Raw genomic sequence first — 18501 nt, 5'->3', positions numbered from 1 at the left:
CACCCTTGGAAGGACTCTGTTTTGAACAACAGCTTTGAAATAATTTGTGTTCAAGGTGGAGTAGCTGGCTGTGTTATAAAACAAAGATCCTTACAATTAGTATGCCCACAGGAAAGTACACATCTCCATGCTCATGAGCTGCAAATAAAAATACTTTTCATTGAGACTTAATTCTAGTCATAAGCTAAAAACAACTGTGTACAGTCAGGATTTGAATGCAAAAATACATCTTTTACAGGTCTGGGAGAACTGGCTTCTCCAGAATTCCACAAGTAAATTATAACCTAAGCTGCTCCCAAGTGCAAAACTACCTCAGCTCTTTGGTCTGCCTGGGTCTGTTAAACACCCCAGCTGCATAAATGCCTGAAGGATGAAGTGATGTTCACAAGGAGCTCACAGCATTCCCCTGGGGGATTTCACAAATCCAAACAATGCATGTTTACCACAGCCAGGTGGGAAGGCAGCAGGGTGGTGTTTGCAACTGCAGCTACAGCTCAAAGAAGCCTGCTAAGACAGAGATGTTTGAACCTGCACTTTGAAGCTCAATCAGGTTCTGTGCTTCACATGACATGTACTCAATTTCTCACTTTCAAACCCTCCCTCCCCAGAGTGCCATTAAGGAAGAACAGCTCAGCAGCTCAGGAAAGCAGCAGGCACAGAGAGTCAGTGCTGGGCCATCTGAAACCTGGAGAGCTCCACCACTACTGTGAAACAAACATTTCACTGAAGACCAGCCAAGTCCAACACACAGATCTGAAAGCCCCAGGAGCTCCCCCCTCCTCTACAGCAGCACACCTGGCCCTCAAATTCAGACTCCACTGTAGTAAATACTAACTTGAAAGACAGCAAACTTCTAGGTGTAGGATGTTCTAGGCATATGCTTTCCTCTTACCAGAGTCTGAGATCCCACAGGCTACACCCAACTGTTAACACAGAAGTGCCTTCATAAACATGGCAATTTTATGTACAGCCTGATGGACACAGGCACTGAAACAGCTCTGAGGTACCTGAAACAATCAGGACTGCATGAATGTGCACTGACAGATTTCCATCTCTGTCTTGGTTCTGAAAAGCATTTAAAAGCAGGATTCTATCCTCCACCTGCAAAAGGTATGTGGACACCCCAGCCAAGAGCCCAACCAAGTTTGTCTTCTGAAGTTCTCCCCACTCCTATCCCTTTCTTTCACTGAAGATACAGCACATGAAGTCAGGGAGACTTCATTTCAGCTGAATGCTCTCACTACATAATCTGCTCCATCCTTACATGAATAAACCCTTGAATTTCAAAATGAGACAGGAGCACGACTTACCATCTAGTAGTTCTAGAGTAACTGAGGGATCTACATATTCCCACCAGTGTTTTCCATCAGTTGATACTGGAATCTCCCAGTTGGACCACTTGCAGGCCAAGTGAATGCACACACATGCTATCACTGTGGGCTTGTACTGAAGACAGAATGTGGTAAGGTGAAGGCTGTTGCACACATTTCGTAATGAGGAACCAAAGGAAATCAAACATGTAAAACAGAAAACCCAAACAAACCAACCATTAACATACAGAATGAGACAGCTTGTCAATCAACAGCAGTTAAACATTTTGTTGAATAAGTTCATAAGATATCCTACTGCCCTAAGAAAACAGAGGGCAGGACCCTCTGTTATCCGATAGAAAAGTTTAATTTGATTTTGCTATCAAAAGCCTGATGAACAGTAAATAAATTTACCAATTATTATACTGTACTTAAGTACTAGAAAGGGCAGTATAATATGGTGAATTAAATTCTGCAGTATAATGCATAGAGCTAATTGTGCAGTCTCTGAATGAGACAATCAGAAGGTCCCCAGCAGTTCCCCAGCAGCCAGGTGAGTTATTTGTGGGCTTTGCCTTCACCAGGCCTGGATTTGTGACGTTTGTGATGTTGTCCTCAGCTTCCAGCACCACAAACACATTGGTTCACTTTCACTGCTTTAGCATAAATTCCCTTAACAGCTGCTTAAGTACAGAATCTTGCCCATCAAGGAACCACCAGGAGTTATTTATTTCAACAGTTCTAATAACAGCAGATACTGTTTAAAAACTGTATCTACACATAATGTAATTCTCTTAAATAAAGGTTAAAGTAGTTTTGCAAGAGGCAAACTGAAGTAATCAAGACTAAAGTCTGCTCTCTAATTCTTTCTATGACAGGCCATGTCTACAAAACACCCACTTGGAATCCTAGGACTATAAATTTATCTAAGTACTTAAGCTTTAAAACTATATATTAAGATTAAAGAGCTGTTTCTAAAAGAAATAACATTGGGCTAGTACTAGTCTATCTAAAAAGAAAACTCAGCTAGTTGAAAATATCTTAGGCCCACTAGAATTTTATAAGTTAAGACTGAATCAACATACTTAAAGTTAAGAGAAAACTGCCATTAACTACAAGTGTAAACTAAAAATAGTTTTGTACTTACCAAGATGCTCGGATTTCTAGGTTAAGTTTATCTCTTTGTAATCTTTAGCTGCTATTCAGGCTACCAATTTTAGACTTATGCACTCACAATCGAGAAAAAGTCATCAGAAAGCACCACTACACTTCTCATTGTGCATTTAAGCCCTTTGTGCCGTCAGGCCCTTGTCCAATACACCGCACTGCAGGCGGGGAGGTACCACCACGGGAGGTGGCCCAGTCCCCCACTGCAACAAGGGTAAGACACATCAGGGGGCCCTGCAGTAAAGGAAGCTATAGTGTGCTACAACAGTGCAACAAAGAGGTTCAGGATAACAACCTGTTGGTAGCCATGAAATAGGATGTCTGTGCCAAATCCTTGCTTGCTGTAAGAAAAGAAAAACAAGAGAGATTAAAGATCCGCACTAATTTGTCAGGTTCATTCCAAAATTCAAGCAGTTTTACCTTTCAAAACTCACTGCTGGGTATTTCTAAAGTGTTGATCTGGCTTTAGCTAACTAGCCTTTAGAATAATCTTTTCTGAGACACAGAACACTGAGACACACTCGGTACTGGAGCTGGACCTGTCATTCCCTCAGTGCCCCTCCCTCCCCTGCACAGCCCACAGCACAGCTCCCCTCCAACAGCTGCCAGCTGAGCACTCTCCTCTGGGAAGCGCTGCTTCCCCACCTCACCTGCAGGGATCCCTGCTTGGAGCTGGGAGTGCAGCAGGCAGGCAGTCCCAGCCAGTTCACAGTGCTCCATCTGCTCTTAGAGCGGGCCGTGGCACCCTCCCACCTCCCCAGAAACAGCCACAGCTCTCTCCCAAAGCCCTGGAACACAGCCAGCACCCAAGCTACGTGGGGAAAAAAAAAAAAAAAACCAGTTTTCTGCTCCTTCTAATTGAGAGCACTGTAGTCATAACATTTTGCTCCATATTTGTTAAGTCTATGGCAAGGCTTCAATAGGAAACAGACAAATTCATCTGAGTTAGTCAGAAAAAAAATAGCGAAACAAACCACAGGACTGCAACATGCCAGGAATGAAAATCTGACTCGGGCTGTTACAGCCACAGAGTGCTGACCCCTGCAGTGACTCCCCAACGCTCCTCACTCAGGTAAGAGAACTTACTGTAACATGCATTTAATGGAATAGCTGGGCACAAGGGGTTTAACCGCAGATTGAATGCAGCCTTCATTGAATTCTTACTTTGACACTATCACTTGAAATCAGTGCTACCTGCAGAGAGCGTAGTGTTGGATTTTATGTCAAAGGGAATACTGGTAAACTTTTAATAATATTTCTAGAAAGTTTGAGAAATACTACAGTGGCTTTTAAATTTAGTTTTTGAAAAGCATATTAAAATGTGATTAAACTCAACTTCTAATAACTGCCAAAGAATAAAATTCAGATTTGTTTTTATGCTACACAGACAGGAAGTGCCATAATCGAGGAACAATGTGGAAGCTGCAAGGTAATAGGATCTGTTCCTACACACAAATTCTACTAATCCATAATAATCAGAAGATGAACTGACAATGTGTTATGCCATAATAATTAGTTTGCACGCTGTAATGGTAATTGCATGCTAAAAAACCAAGGAGTTTAAACTCTTCCTCCCATCTACAAAGAAGATGGAATCACCAAAAAAAAAAAAAAAAAAGTAAAATGAGATTGTCATAACAAATAAAAATACACAATGGTTGAGTAAGACTGAAATTGATGTCTTTGCTCTTCATTTTTCATCAAAGCAACGCCTAACGGATCTTCAATGATTTATATATTCTGTAAAGTTACATGTTTGAATTAAGGGAGCAAGACCAAGAAGCATTTCTACTCTCACTGAAGTGCCCCTTCTGGACAAGGAAGAAAAGCAGATGCCAGAAAACTTCTATTTAACATCAGCTTGAAAGATGAGTAAATCATAACACATACCTGGAAGAAAAGAATCACATCTTGAAACACACACTTTAGCCTCAATCAAAAATTACTGTGCTCAATACCTTACCTATACTAAAAGCAGTATGATTCTGTTTCAATTTACTTACAGCTAAATAATAATCATTGCCAAAACCAGCAAGAAACTTCAGCTCACAACTAAAGCCTTTGATAACACAAGGCACAACTGAAAATATCCATCCCAAACTCTTCTATGTGGGGCAGCTTTGGTTTAGCAGAATCCATCAATGAAATTAAACCTAATGAATTTTGGTTCCTATATTTTGGTGGTTTATTTCCATTATAGTAGTGGAAAGTGCATCTCCAAAATTTAAATCACCTTGAAGCAGGGGCTAGAACAAGCCAGCAGAGCTGCTCTTGTAATTCACAAGCTGCAGGACCGATGGCTATGACACCAGCCATGAATGACCAGTTTTAGATTTCAGCATTCAGGAGTGATTTCAAACATCCATCCTGTCTCACTGCTGCAGAAGCAGCCATAAAACAGGGATCAGTGAAATAATCATCAATTTTTGAAACAGGACTTGCTGTCTGACACACCTTCTGAGAGGCTGTCTCCAAGGAACTGCCAACTGGAAACCAAAATGCTTTTTACTGGGCATAGCCACTCAATTCACTGCTTGCAGTTCCAAGACACCTGAGTCTTTTCTTCAGCACAGCTTATCTTGGATCTTGGGATGCTCATGAAAATGTGACTGCCAAGTCCCCATTAGGAGCTGGTAACTGGCTATGCCTGGCCCCTGACAATGTGTGAGCATTTCCCAGAAAGAGGAGATGGCAGATAAGCCAGTCAGCATCAGAGGAGAGAAGCTTGCTGAAGTCCTTCTGGCAAAAGCAAAAAGCCCCAGGCTCTGAACACAGGGATGCTGGAGGCTGCCTGTTGTATCTGGGAAGGGCTGGAGGAGGCCATGGTGTAGGCATTCAGGTCTGAGCAGTCCTGGTGGCTTTACAAAACCTGAGGTCAAAGTTCAGAATGGAACGGCCACCTGTAGCAAGTGCTGGAGTGCAGCTGGTGTTTCACATCTTTCCACACCACTAAGATTCAAATTTTCCTCATGGGAATACCCTCTGAAAAAGCTGATGCATTTTCACCTTGTCTTCTGCTGATTTTGTCCTCAGCCTGATTTAAGCAATGGCATCCCCACACAGATACCATGGGATATTTGAAGGATTTGACAGTGCAATTTTCACTAAAGATTAGTAAGGATCATGGGTGTTCAAGATACCTGATAACCTGCAGAGCAGTGAGAACAATCCTAGAAATCCTTGAGATCTCATCTTCAGTTCCAAAAGGTTGTGTTCCAGCACAGAGAAAGGAGTGACTGAAGACTTCCCAAGGTGGAGATGAGGATACAGATTCCAAGTTTCACCAGAAGCAGGCTGAGAACAGACTGATTTTGCACGCATGTAAGAGGACAATGCCACACTCTTGGCACCAGGGCAGTTCCACTGCTGATCCCTCAGCTAGTGTTGAAGGCAGCAAGGGCCAAAACCAGAACAGTTTTTGGTGTTTTGGTGGGGTTGTTTTTCCCCTTTCCTTTTTTCCTTTCTTCTCTTCACTACTGGAGCATTCCTGGAATGGACACTGAAGCTTGCTGACAGGCCCTCCCATATCCACTGCCTCCAGATTCCTTGGACCTGTGGGATCCTAAGGAATGATGGTCCTGTCTCCTCTTCTCAGTCTCTTGACACTGAGGAAGAATGGTGCAGAAAAAATACTAAGCCCACACCATTTTCCTTGTCTGCTATACTGACCAAACTGCAAAGATGGAACAATTTCATTAACCAACGAGTCTCTGAACACCAGAAGGAGTAACTGGATATTGTATGCCTGAACATCATTAATCATTATCTATCCATCCAGTCACCCCTTCTCTGCAATGATCTGTGTTGTCTAGTAACACCTTCAAAAGGCTTTCAATTTTAGAGAAGAATTCATTTTTTCTTTAGTTGTATGTTGAAGCAATTATATTTATTACTTACTACTTCATCTTCAGCTTCCAGCAATTGATTCTGGTGTGCCACTGCCAGACTAGACAGTCTTCTGACAAAGCACTTGGTTGAGTTTTTTGAGCATCATCAGCACAACCTTGGTTTTTATTCTTTCATTTTGTTTTTAAAGGGGATATAGCTTAAATCTTAGTAACAGGTTAACAGTGACTGCATAAAATGAATTACCCTGGATGCAAGACAGCAAAAAGTGATGGAGAGAATCAGCCATCCTCTGATGCACTGCAGTTTAGTCAGCCAAAGGGCCTTTCCCACCACCTGACAATGCAGGGCACAAACCCTAAGTCAGATCCTGAGGCACATTTGCAGACCTCAGCTAACTTTGCTGCTTCTTTTCTGATACTCAGTCAGACATGAGATTCCTCCCTTCCTCCTCTCTCTCAGCATGCAGTTGGAAGTTTTAATCATAACAGGCTTGGGTAAGTTAATCATCTTTATTCCAAAAAGGTATTTCTGCCTTCTGAAATGGTGGGGTTTTTTTGTCCAAGATGATGTTCCAGAACTGGATGAAGTAACCTTGGATTTCTTTAAATTCTCAGTCAATCCCTTTAACACTAAAGGTTTAACACTGAAAAATCTCAGGTATATTTTAAGAGCTTCAGTACTCAGATATCTGAGTGTTGCATCTACTGGCCTTGAAAACCCACACTGTCCAATAAATAAATGTTCAGGGACAGAAAACTAAACTCCTACCACTGTGTCTGTGAAGATAATCACAGTGCCCACGGCTCCATCTCCCTGTCCTCTCAACACACCAAACCAATGTTCCATGGCTGTTATTCTGTCCTTGCCTGACTTGCATGCATGACTTCAAATCTCAGGCCTCATGTTTTAAATGAATTAATTAGTTTCCTTTTTCTTATTTTACTATGAGGTACTCACATCTTGTGTTCACAGTCTACACCACTCCTAGGGACATGCTGCCAAGGATTCCATCCCCACACACACTAAGGAGCACACCTCCTCCAGTGAGCAGGGTTTTAAACATCAGAGACATTACATTCACCAGTCCTTGAGCTACATGGACTTTCAGCCCTCACTGAAGTCTTCAAATTTCAAGACTTGATATCACTTTAGACTTCTAAGTATTTTTTCAAGTCTTCTGACATTAAATACTAGTTTAAAGATATCAAATTTAAAAATTAACAGTATCTTCAAAGTATGAATTTTGTCAGTACAAAAAATTAGCTTACAAAACACAAAGGGAAAGGCTGAACTGCCTTAGAGTGGTATCTACCCTTGAAGAAAGGAAATCCAGTTTGTGTAGCAGTGTGCCTGTAGGCTTGAGTGACACACACTGATGTGGAAATCCTGAGGCAACACAACATTCCCCCACCCCTCCCCACAGCCCCAGACACCAAACAGAAGCACAGGGGCTCCCCAAGAGAGTAAAATGTGCTCACATTTACAGTGACCAACAGCTAAGAAAAGCCAAAGCAAAACCCTACAGAGCAGCTGGTGCAGACTACCGAGACTTCAGGTGCAACTGGACTCATGCACCAAGTCACAACCACAACTGGGCAGAAAGCAGAGAATCCTTATCTTACAGCAAAGAGAGCAATAAAACTACTTTAAATGCAAGTAAGTTACAGCACCAGCCCTACTCAGTGTCCAAAGACATTCACCAGGAAGCTACAGCAAATAAGAGACACCTTCCTTAAAAGAACACCATTAATTCCAGAGTTACTACAAACCAAATCTAGTTAACAGGGTCAGGCTGTACCTAAATTTTATATATTTAATAGAGGGAGAAGAAAAAACACCAGAAACTTAGAAGCACTTATGCATTTTTCACTGCAAAACCAGCTAATAACTAGAGACTAACAACCATGGTCTAATTATTTCAAAACACTTTTCTACTTAAGAAACATAATTAAAGTCAAAAGCTTATTTTAGATGCTTTTACAACTGATTCCTAATTTTTTTTCATCCTACATCTTATAAGAGGGTGTTTTAATCTTTTTTTAAAGCTCCAAAAGAAACCAATTCAAGAATTAAAGAAGATATGCCAAAATGCCACAAAAATATAGAGAAGAAAATAGGTTTCTAGCCAGTCACATGAATGAGCTGCAGACAAGTTACAGGATATGTTTAACTAAAAGTTTGGGGTTTTGTGCTCCCATCCAGAGCAAGTAAGGACACACTGCTACAGAAAAACAATTAGTCACACCAATTTGCATGTGACAGCAGACTTGCTATGCACTCCCTATCCCTCACTGCATTACCTGAAAAGATTTGCTAAGACAAAAAGCTGGCATTAGCCATCAATGGGCAAAACTACTTCAGAGTGAAAAATCATCAGCTCAGCACCAAACTATGGATCTGGCCAATGAGTCTGCAACTGCTCACTGCTTCTGGCACTCCAGGACACATGCAACAGGTACTATTAAAAACAAAGCTAATAAGAAAACAAAAAAAAAAAAAAAAAAAGAAGGACAAAAGACTGGACTCTGTGACTCTCTAAAGGTAAATATCAAACTTTTAATAATTAATTTTAAATATACTCTTTGGATAACATAGTTGGTGAAAGAAAAATCATGTTAGACAAATAACATTACTTTCAGATTTTACAAGAAAGGTGAAAAAGGACTTACAGAAGTGGTTAAAAGTCACTGACCTCTCACTAACTGTGTACATTTCACAACATCTGTGTGTGGATGTTCAATGGTAATCTCAAAACCTGAGGGGTTACAAATACATTTTAGAATTATACATTGCATCTGTAAAATAAAAAGCAAACCCCTTATGTTCCCCCACAGACCTAAAATACTTGTAAACCTTTGCACTGTAGAATAAGTAACACTATTTAAGTGCCTTTTATTCTTTACCTTTTCATACTTTTCAATGGCAGATGGTAAAGCCACTTTGTAATCCATGACTAAAATATTCCTCCAGTAATCTCAAAACCTGTACACACATAACCTGGGAAATTACTGTATTTTTAAAGCTGAATATATCTGAACAATTTCTAGTAAGTCAGTAAAAACTGTACTGCAAACACAATGGTGTGCATGTATACATCAATTAATTGATTTCTAGCACTTAAATATGTTGCAGGTATGAAATTGGAAATTAAATCAATTTGTACATCCATGACTTAAGAAACCCTTCTTGGTTTATGACACTGTTTTAAGAACTAGGTCACTACTGTGAGCTATTTTTTTTAACAATACCCCAAGTGGTATTTAAGAATATCTAAGCAAGTCAGTGTTCTCAAGCCTCTGGCTGTAATTGTCTCTGTGGTATTTTAGTCAGAAGAGTGTCTTGACAGAACATTCCACTTCAAGTTTTGGAATCATCTGAATCCATTAAATGGCTACACTCCAACTTGTTTTCTTCAGAGTCAGCACCTGCTGAATTACATAATGGAAAGGCAGAATGGGGAAGAGCACTGGGTACAAAGCTCTCTCCAGCTCCAGGACATGCACAGCCAGCCTACTACAGCATGCTACCTTATGGGAAGAAATGTCAATGGAATTACTACTTGGAGGAAAATCTGTTTGGAAGCCTACACATTTCTACCTCAAACTGTCAGAAACATCTCTTTCACAAGTACAAACACACCTTTCTTCTCCACAGTGAACACAGCAGAACTGCTAACACAAAACTAAATTCAGAAGTTATACAGGAAAACAGTTAAATTCTAATGTGCCAACAGCACATCAAAAATCCAGTTATTTGGGTCCCACTAGCTCTTCATGGCAAGCTGGCTGCACAGGAGACTTTAGAAAGACATACCTAAAGTTTGAAGCATTATTGTTTCAAGTATAACCAGCTCTTGGGCTTGCTGAAGGTATGCCTGGAACAAACAAGCAGAGAGGTGAAGACACAAAATCAGAACTTCACTCCCACATTGCCTCTGTGGCACAGCACTGGCAAAACAGGACACAGCAGCAGTACCCAGGGCACTGAGCACTGACAGCTCACAGCACCTCACACTGGGGTTCCTTTCCTCCACCAGTACACTCACTGCTACAAACTCAGCTCCCCCTGCCTGCCTTTCACAAGATTAACTTAGTCTGGGTCTCAGACAATCTATTCCAGCAAAGCATCTTTGGGAGGTCAGGTGGGGGCTGTAAGAATTTCAAGATGGAGCAATCTCTTCAAGTTTCATAACAATTAAGTGAGTCTTTAAGAAACTGCATTAAGTAATAGAAAGACTTAAATGTTACAAAAAACAAAGGCTTTTCTTCCTAGGCTGCAGAGAGCAATATTCCAGTAAGAAAATGTAACAAATCATTAGATGAAATGACATCTTTCAAACCATGCATCTTTGAAAGCATAACTTCCACCTACATCACTCTTTGTATCCAGCTGTGGCTCTTGAGGATGAAGACAGGCATTTGCTACTTTAATAACATGTTCAAGTTTCCGTGGCTGTTCTTCCACTTTTGCAGCCAAAAACAATGCCGTGGGAGACATTATCTGAAGAAGAAAAACATGTGTATTTTTAAACTTTTTACAAGCAGGACTTGAATTTTTATAGAGTCTAAACTAGCACAGAAAAGGTTTAAGAAGTTGGATTTGTGGCTTTTTTTTTTCCAGTTTTGAAGTCATGCAAGGCAACAAAAATATAACTAGTCGTGCTTTATTCTGTAACTGATGCAATCCTCTCAGCAGCACAGGGAAGGAGTAGCATAATGTTAAATTACATTTGTGAGTAAAATGTCTGAGGTCAAACTAATTCTAGTTCAACATGAAATATTTTGGCCCAGAAGACTTAGTCACAGTAGAACAGGCTGTTTCAAGTTAAATATACCTCATGAGAAAGTTCATCCAATTTCTTGCACAGAGCGACTCACTACACCATCTTTTCAGTAAAACAGCTGATCACAAGTTCTGGTAGCATTTAATTTTTCCAAAGAGTGAGAAACTTTGCAGAGAACTTTAATAAAAACAGCTTGTTATATAAACATAGGCTCTACAAGTACAAGAAACTTTATATATACACATATATTCTTAGAAACTTTACTATATGCCCAGCAGTATCTGGAGAACAAAGCATAAGGATTTGTAAAACATCAGTTTTACAAATGTCAGTAAAGACTAGACATTGCATTTAAAGATGAAAATTTCTATCAAACTCTAGGTGTCATAGGGTGACAGTTCAGTATCACCTAGGAGTTAGCTGTGAAGTAGAATTTTGGTGCCTGTTGTCTGCTACAGTGACTGAGGTGAGCAGACACAACACAACAAACCACAAACCACTGATCAATTAGGTTCTCTTTGCATGCAAAAGCTGCCCATGTTAACCAGGAATTAAAATGGTACTAGAAATCATCTAGACAAAAGCTGATTAAAATTAAGCCAGTAGAAAGCATTTATTCAGAGACTGAAATAGCTCCTTGCTGCGTATTTAATTAATGGATGGTGCAAGTATTGGATTTCTCATTCAATGTCCAAACAAAACTAGGCTAAATAGGAGGCATAGCTCCCCTAAAGTCAGATTTGCTTTTTTTTGCCAGCAAGCAGCCCCTTTTTATGCCAAAATGAAACATTTGGTATAAAAATTTACAATATATGCAAAACTGCAACAAACTACTTAAACATTTAAAGGATTAAATTTCAGAAGCTTTCAAATGTAGTGAGAATACTTTTTTGCATCCTTAAATCACTTTGAAATGTCTGCTTGGATCTTAAGTAAAACTTTAAAGTTGGCAGACTTGAAAATTGACACCCTGGTAAGGCAATACCCTTTGATGAGTAGAAGTGTGCCATGAGAAATCCAGCAAAAATCTCAGTCTATAAAAACCAACCACCCAAAACAAGTCACAGGGAGCAAATTCTTTCACAAGGGAGACAAGAACCCCTGTTTTCTTTTCAAGAATCTTGTAACCTAAGCCTGATGAACAAATGAAATGAAAACCCAAGGTGAAGTGTTGCTGAACAAGGCCATATTAGCACTGTCATTTAATACTCCTGATGATTCTGTAGAAGTTCCTATTCCCACTGCTTGAAGTAATGATTTAAATTTCTGGAAGGGGTTTCCTTTGCCAAGGACATACTACTTGAAATGTGTCTCACACTGGGAGGTAAAACTTTTAAACAGTAAATATGATGGAAACACTTTCTGGAGTTCAGAAAGTGAGAGTATCAACAGCTCTGAAGTGGCAGAAAATGCAGAAGATGTCAGGCAGCACACGCAGGCATAACCCAACACAAATATGTCACATAAAGGTATTTTACTCAATTTTCAACAACTGCCATGGCTGAAAACATTTCCATTTCACAGAGGCATTATGTGAACCAAGTCACCAATGACCAGATAATTAAACCATCAGCAAATTCTCACTCACTGTTACTCTGTGTCTGACTGCACCAAAGTTCTACTTGCCAAAAAAGCACCAGCAGGCTGACTTCAGGATCTCTCCTGATCTGCTTCAGTAAATCAGAACTGGCCAAGAAGTCTCCACACAATTCCTGATTTCCAAGACCTTACACAAAACACAGCTCTGGAGGCTGACTGAGCCAAGCTGATGAATTCTCATATAACTCTGGTCCATCAGAAATCTATGTGCAGCCCAATTAACCATTTCCTTCAAAAAGAAGTGTTTGCTTCTGGCCAAAGAATTTCAGGTCTTTATCCTATCTAGGACAAGGGTTCTCACTCCCAGTTTAGAGTAGGCCATTATTTTTAGCTCCCTTGGTATTGATTCAGAAAAATAGACACCCTAGTAAAATTCCAGACTTGGCACAAATGCAGTCTTCAGTGAACACACCCTGCTAAGTGTATAACTGGCAAAGTTACTCAAATGCTTTCATTCATTTCCAATTACCAAAAATGGCAAAAAAAACCAAGCAAAGTAGAACAAAAAAAGCAAAATTAAAGAAACATACTTGACAAAGTAATAGTGTATTTCCTATATATAAATATCTTAATTTGATATCAATCAAAATAACTTAGAGTAATTATATACTATGCACCCCAAATAGTCTTTGGGAAATCTTCGGAGCACATGTGATATATGACATTAATCCCACTTTATTAATAGCCAAGTCTCACAGAAATAGAAAAAATCCCCAAAACATAAGAGCCCTGTTTACACAACCCAAAAGCATTGTACAAAAGCTTCACTGGGAACTGTGGTACAAGCCCTTTTCACTTCAGAAGCACAAGGCAGTGCAATGACAAAGGCACTCAAAAAAATCTCAGAACACATCAGCAGCATGCATGCAGTTTCCTGAGATCTCCCTCTCCCTTCCAATGCCAATACTGGCACGTTTTTAGACTGATCCACTTTAGCCTAAGACATTAAGTGCTTCCAGTCTATGAGGGTTTTCAAGTTTGAACACAAAGAGCTGTGAGGAATTATTTTTATTATAACCAGGAGCTCACATTGCATAAAAGCAGCAAATCTGTTAAATTGCACTATTAAAACCAGAACTGAAGTACCCAAAACAGCCTCACTAGAGCTTGAAGCGTATTATGAAAGTTTCAAGAACTTTGCAAAACTGCAAAGTCCACTGTTTAATACTGTGATTTGGCCAGGGCACAAGGAAGGGAATGCAGAGGACTGGAAACAAAACAGCCTCCACACAACTCACCTACCTTGCACTTGAAGGAAAACAATTCTCATGCAGCCTTCTTGAGGCTCTTCACTAAGCTCCACTGTATGTCACAAAAACCCCTTGACATCATCAAGACTATTTTCAGCTGGCTGGCTGGTATTCCACATGGCATTTCTAAGGATTATATTGAAAAACTACAGCTCCCATTTGGATGCCTTACCTCTCTTGCCAGCATATGAAGGATTTTTCCCCCCCTTTCTGTTCTTGAAATCACAGTGTACTGAAGAGTAAGCACCCAAAAGAACTATTTGCTATATAACAATGTAACACAAGTACTATAGAAACAGTAATTGCAGAAGAATTTTAATTAATAATAGTGAGGCTAGTACTGCCTATAAAAAGCCACCAAGTTCCCTCTCCATCCCAATATTAGCACAGACTAACTTTATACTCAGCAACCCAAAGTTCCTGTGCCCTGGTCAGCAATGCAGAAAGAATAATTTGTGCTGAGGAGATCCACAGTAGCTCCTGTCATTTGCTCAGCCAGGGAAATTAGTAGTCAGGGCATCCAAATCTGCTTCCCAGAATTGGTAAAGCAAATTTCCATCCTCACTGGGGCACAGCAACCTTGCCAGGACTTTGCCTGCCTTGACTGCAACATCCAAACCTCAATATTTTCTTCTTTGTACTAAATGCATGTACTCAGTAGGTAACCCAGAGCAACTCACAAGTGACTTGCTAGCTCACAGTAACTTCACAAAAAAGGGGATATTTGGCCAATAAGCAGTACATATAACACATTCTCAATGAACCAAGACTGCATTAACTGGTACATGCCACCCCTGAGGCTCTACAGATTGAAGATACTGTGGGGAATTCTGTTCCCTGCTCACAGATGACTCAAACTCCTGAAAGCCTGTGAAACTGTTTAGCAGTAACTTATACTGAAGAAAAAGCCCATAAAACAACAACTATCCCTGTTTGTTAACAATTAAGTGCATGTCACACACATGACATACATGTGTATTTGTGTAACCTGGCAGTTACACGATGATAAATGTGCAAGTGCTTATAACCAGACTAAAAACATTCATCCACCAATAAAACAAGACAACACAGGCCACATTTTTTCAGCTAAAGATCATAAGGCATTCTGACTAATGGCCATTTAATTTTCTAGCCCAGCACTCAGATTCCTTTCTGCCATGGATAAACAGCACCACGTGCACACAACAAAGAAATATGAGAGATATGCTGCATATACTATAGGTCTTACCTTTGAGACTGCCAGTACCTTACTATTCCTGTCCAAGGGTTACCTTCTTCTTGCAGAGATGAATACTGTTACACTTTTTAGCTTGCCAAGTACTCTGGAGATTTGATATTAAGTATTTATTAGAGTTCTTGGTTTGTGCTTTCTCTACAGAGGACCCAATGGATGGTTTGAGGGTATTTTAAAAGCGACTCCATTCACTGAGACCCTCTTTGCCCTACAGAATTGTAAAAAGAAAATGCTCTTGCCCACCAGCACCTACACAAAGCCACTCTCTGGCCTTATGTTCATTAAGAATTACAAAAAGGAGTTCAGCAAGAGTCAGCACTGCTGAGGTACAACCTGCAGCTCACTTGCCTTTAACTTTGAACATTATTACCTGAGAATTAATTAAACAGGACACTTCCCTCCCCTGTAATAGCTGCAGTTTCCATGGCAGTCTGCCCTTACATTGCTTACTTGTGAATTTTAACATTCATAATTCAACTTAAGCCATGGTTTTCACATAAAGAGCACTACACACTCAAACACTACTGCACTGCCAGGTCCAAGTGACTGTCACTTACCAGCACCCAGAGAAAACCCAAACACAGCAGCCAAAGCTTCCTCCTGCCTAAATCTAGCCCAGATTACCAGCTGACAGCACCAGCAGCCCTCCAGCAGGTGACAGAACAGGTATGTGGGTCTATATATAAACACATCCACACTGAGCCATCTCTCCACCCCAAGCAGCTCTAGTTTATCAAGCCCACAAACCATTCAACAGTCCCAGAAAACTCTGGATGCCTCCCCAGCTCCAGGTTACTGCTAGGTGGGCAGAACAGCAGCAGGAGGGGAGAAAGAGGGACTTGTATGGATGAACACTGCAGTTCTGGTAACAAGCTGCTGGAAATTTGAGTTTAGCTCAGATTTTCCATGAAAAACAATTATATACACTTCTAAAATGTACCTACAAATGAGTATGTGCTTCCAGCTAAAGAGGCACCAAACAAGATGCCCATTAGCTCAGCCAACAATAATGAACAAATTCATGACAGGAAGAAGAGTTGGCTCTCCTTGTACCCCCCTGTGTACCTGCCCCAGCTGCAGACAGTGCAAGGTCTGCAGGATTCTACCCCTTGGCAGGTAAAGGTCTGCTCTGACCTACACCTAACATCTGTCTAAATCTGTTTTGTCATTAGATCTAAGAAAACTCATCCTCAACATTTAAACCATCATTACTATTAACTGTTCTTCCTAAAAACAAACAAACCCCAAGAACACCTAGACTATTATATTACTACTGTTTTTCCACCTATTGCATCCAGCATTGGACCTGAAAAAAAAAAAGCCTGACACTCTCAAGTTGTTATCTCCAGTTCCATACCTGTTACAATGTTCCCCAATAACAGCCAGCATTTTTACTGAAAAATTCTATTCTTAACAACGCAGAGTCAACGTGTCCAGGTTACTAGACAAAACACGATTTACCTCAACACATGTAAAATTTTTCTTATCTAATATGACTTACCACTTAAGATTAGACCAGCTAAAACAATTTACACTGCTTCAGGAACAGCCACATAATCCATATGCATATACACACATAACCACATTTTCATTGTCAGACACACCATGCCAGAACTTCCACTGACTTCACCAAGAAAAATGGGTGTTCCTACACATTAGCCTTTCAAGCTTCAGCACATAAACACCAGCCACATTTGAAACATCTAAATGTATTCCTCACACATCTGAAAGTGCTTGCTGACGGTGCCTATTTATTTTTCATTTAGATGTTAGAAGATAAAATCTAATTACCACTAGTTAAAGTAATCCTAAGTTGAAAACAAGTATCATTATTGCTTCCAAACCATTGATAAGAAGCTAGAATTCCTAAAAACAAATCACACTTCACACTCCTGCGTGAAACACTTCTCAGTCAGAACTGCTAAAATTATGGGCATGCTATAACCAAACATAAATCATACTTACATTTCGATTAAATTTTGTGAAGGAATGATGCATATAAAACCTGTGCATGTAAACAATTGCAGTATTTATGGTAAGCTGAGATCTGGAAGCTTAAATGAAGGAAACACTACATATTAAGAAAATTGTCGACAAGAACTGAAAGCGATGTGCTTTCCATATCAATCACTGCTCACAACATATTGTCTTCAGCCGCAAATGGATTAGGGACGTGACACTTCAGAACTTAAGTGATATTAACACATTCTTAACTGATATTAACACGTATCGCTCCCATCTGTTCCGCAGACCATGTGGAGATGCCTACGCCAGGCTCCCCACAGTCACCCACGGAACGAGAACTCCTCAATGGGCGACACACACTGAAACACTCGAGTGCTTTTGTTTTGTTCCAGTTCAACTATTTCAGTCAGCGATTTGAGGGTTTGGCCTTGCTCTGATCGTTTTTTTTTTTTTTCCCCTTTAAAAAAATCACACTAAAGAGCGGCTAAGGAGTTTCACCGTTTCGGGCAAAACAGCAGCTCGGGTTTAGTTCAGAGCAGCCCCGAGGAGCAGCTCGGGCCGTGAGGGCAGGCGGGGAGCCGCGTCCCCGAGCGCCGACAAAGAGCGCGGCGCGGGGGCTTCGCCAGGCTCCTCCTCCCATTCTGTGCCTCAGGCCACGGCTCCAGCCCGCGGGAGCGCCGGCCGGGGCTGCGGAGCACCGGCAGGGCTCCCGGGGACGGCTCCCACGCCAGGGAAAAGGTCTCCCGCCGCCCCTCCACGCGCGGCCCCCGCCGCCCTCACGCCCGTCCCCGCTCGGATACACGTTGAGGCGCTGGCCCATGTCTTGGATGAGGTTGGCCGCCTGCTGCCGGTACGAGAGCTCCTTGTCGGCCTCCACGCCGCAGCGCCGAGAGGGCGTGTTCTCCAGCTGCTCGCGGCTGAAGAACCAGCGCGACGCGGCCGAGGAGCCGCCGCCGCCCCGCGCTGCGGACCCCGCGGAGCCCGCGCCCGCCGCCGCCATGACACCTCCTCCTCCTCCGGCGCCTCCTCCCGCCGTCTCCATCGCGGCTCTCGCGAGAGCTCCCGGGCCCGCGCGCGCCCTCTGCCATAGAGTCTCGCGGCGGGGCGGCCGCGCGCCGGGCGCGGTCACGTGGGCTGCAGGGGCTGAAGGAGCGGCCATGGCGGCCGCGGCGGGAGGGCCGTGAGGGGATGGGGCTGTGTGGTCATGGAGCCGTCTGAGGGCATCCAGTCGTGGAGTTAAGGGGCTGTGGGGTCATGGAGCCGTCTGAGGGCATCCAGTCCGCCCGTCAGCCCCGCACCGCCGCTGTAACCCGGCTAAACCAGGGAACCCATCGCCCCGTGCCC

The 18501-nt window shown here is 41.7% G+C and overlaps 1 protein-coding gene across 3 annotated transcripts in view; it reads right to left on the bottom strand.

The window, feature by feature from the left end:
• CCNT2 (cyclin T2) overlaps positions 1-18175 on the bottom strand; it is a 25699-nt gene extending 7524 nt beyond the window's left edge. For 2 of the 3 annotated variants that reach the window (XM_059475854.1, XM_059475852.1), the window contains exons 1-7: positions 17958-18175; positions 17158-17239; positions 10698-10826; positions 10140-10200; positions 9019-9081; positions 2773-2818; positions 1311-1474 (exon numbers count right to left, since the gene is read on the bottom strand). In XM_059475854.1, coding sequence (XP_059331837.1) covers positions 1311-1474; positions 2773-2818; positions 9019-9081; positions 10140-10200; positions 10698-10826; positions 17158-17239; positions 17958-18157 — 745 coding nt within the window. In that variant the 5' untranslated portion in view covers positions 18158-18175. The remainder of the gene's footprint in view (positions 1-1310; positions 1475-2772; positions 2819-9018; positions 9082-10139; positions 10201-10697; positions 10827-17157; positions 17240-17957) is intronic. The other variant, XM_059475855.1, reaches the window with a different exon arrangement.
• Between the last annotated feature and the right edge of the window lie 326 nt (positions 18176-18501).

The sequence above is a fragment of the Ammospiza nelsoni genome, chromosome 7, assembly GCF_027579445.1.
Source record: "Ammospiza nelsoni isolate bAmmNel1 chromosome 7, bAmmNel1.pri, whole genome shotgun sequence".
In the NCBI taxonomy this organism is placed as follows: Eukaryota; Metazoa; Chordata; class Aves; order Passeriformes; family Passerellidae; genus Ammospiza; species Ammospiza nelsoni.
This window is presented reverse-complemented; position numbering and strand designations above follow the sequence as displayed.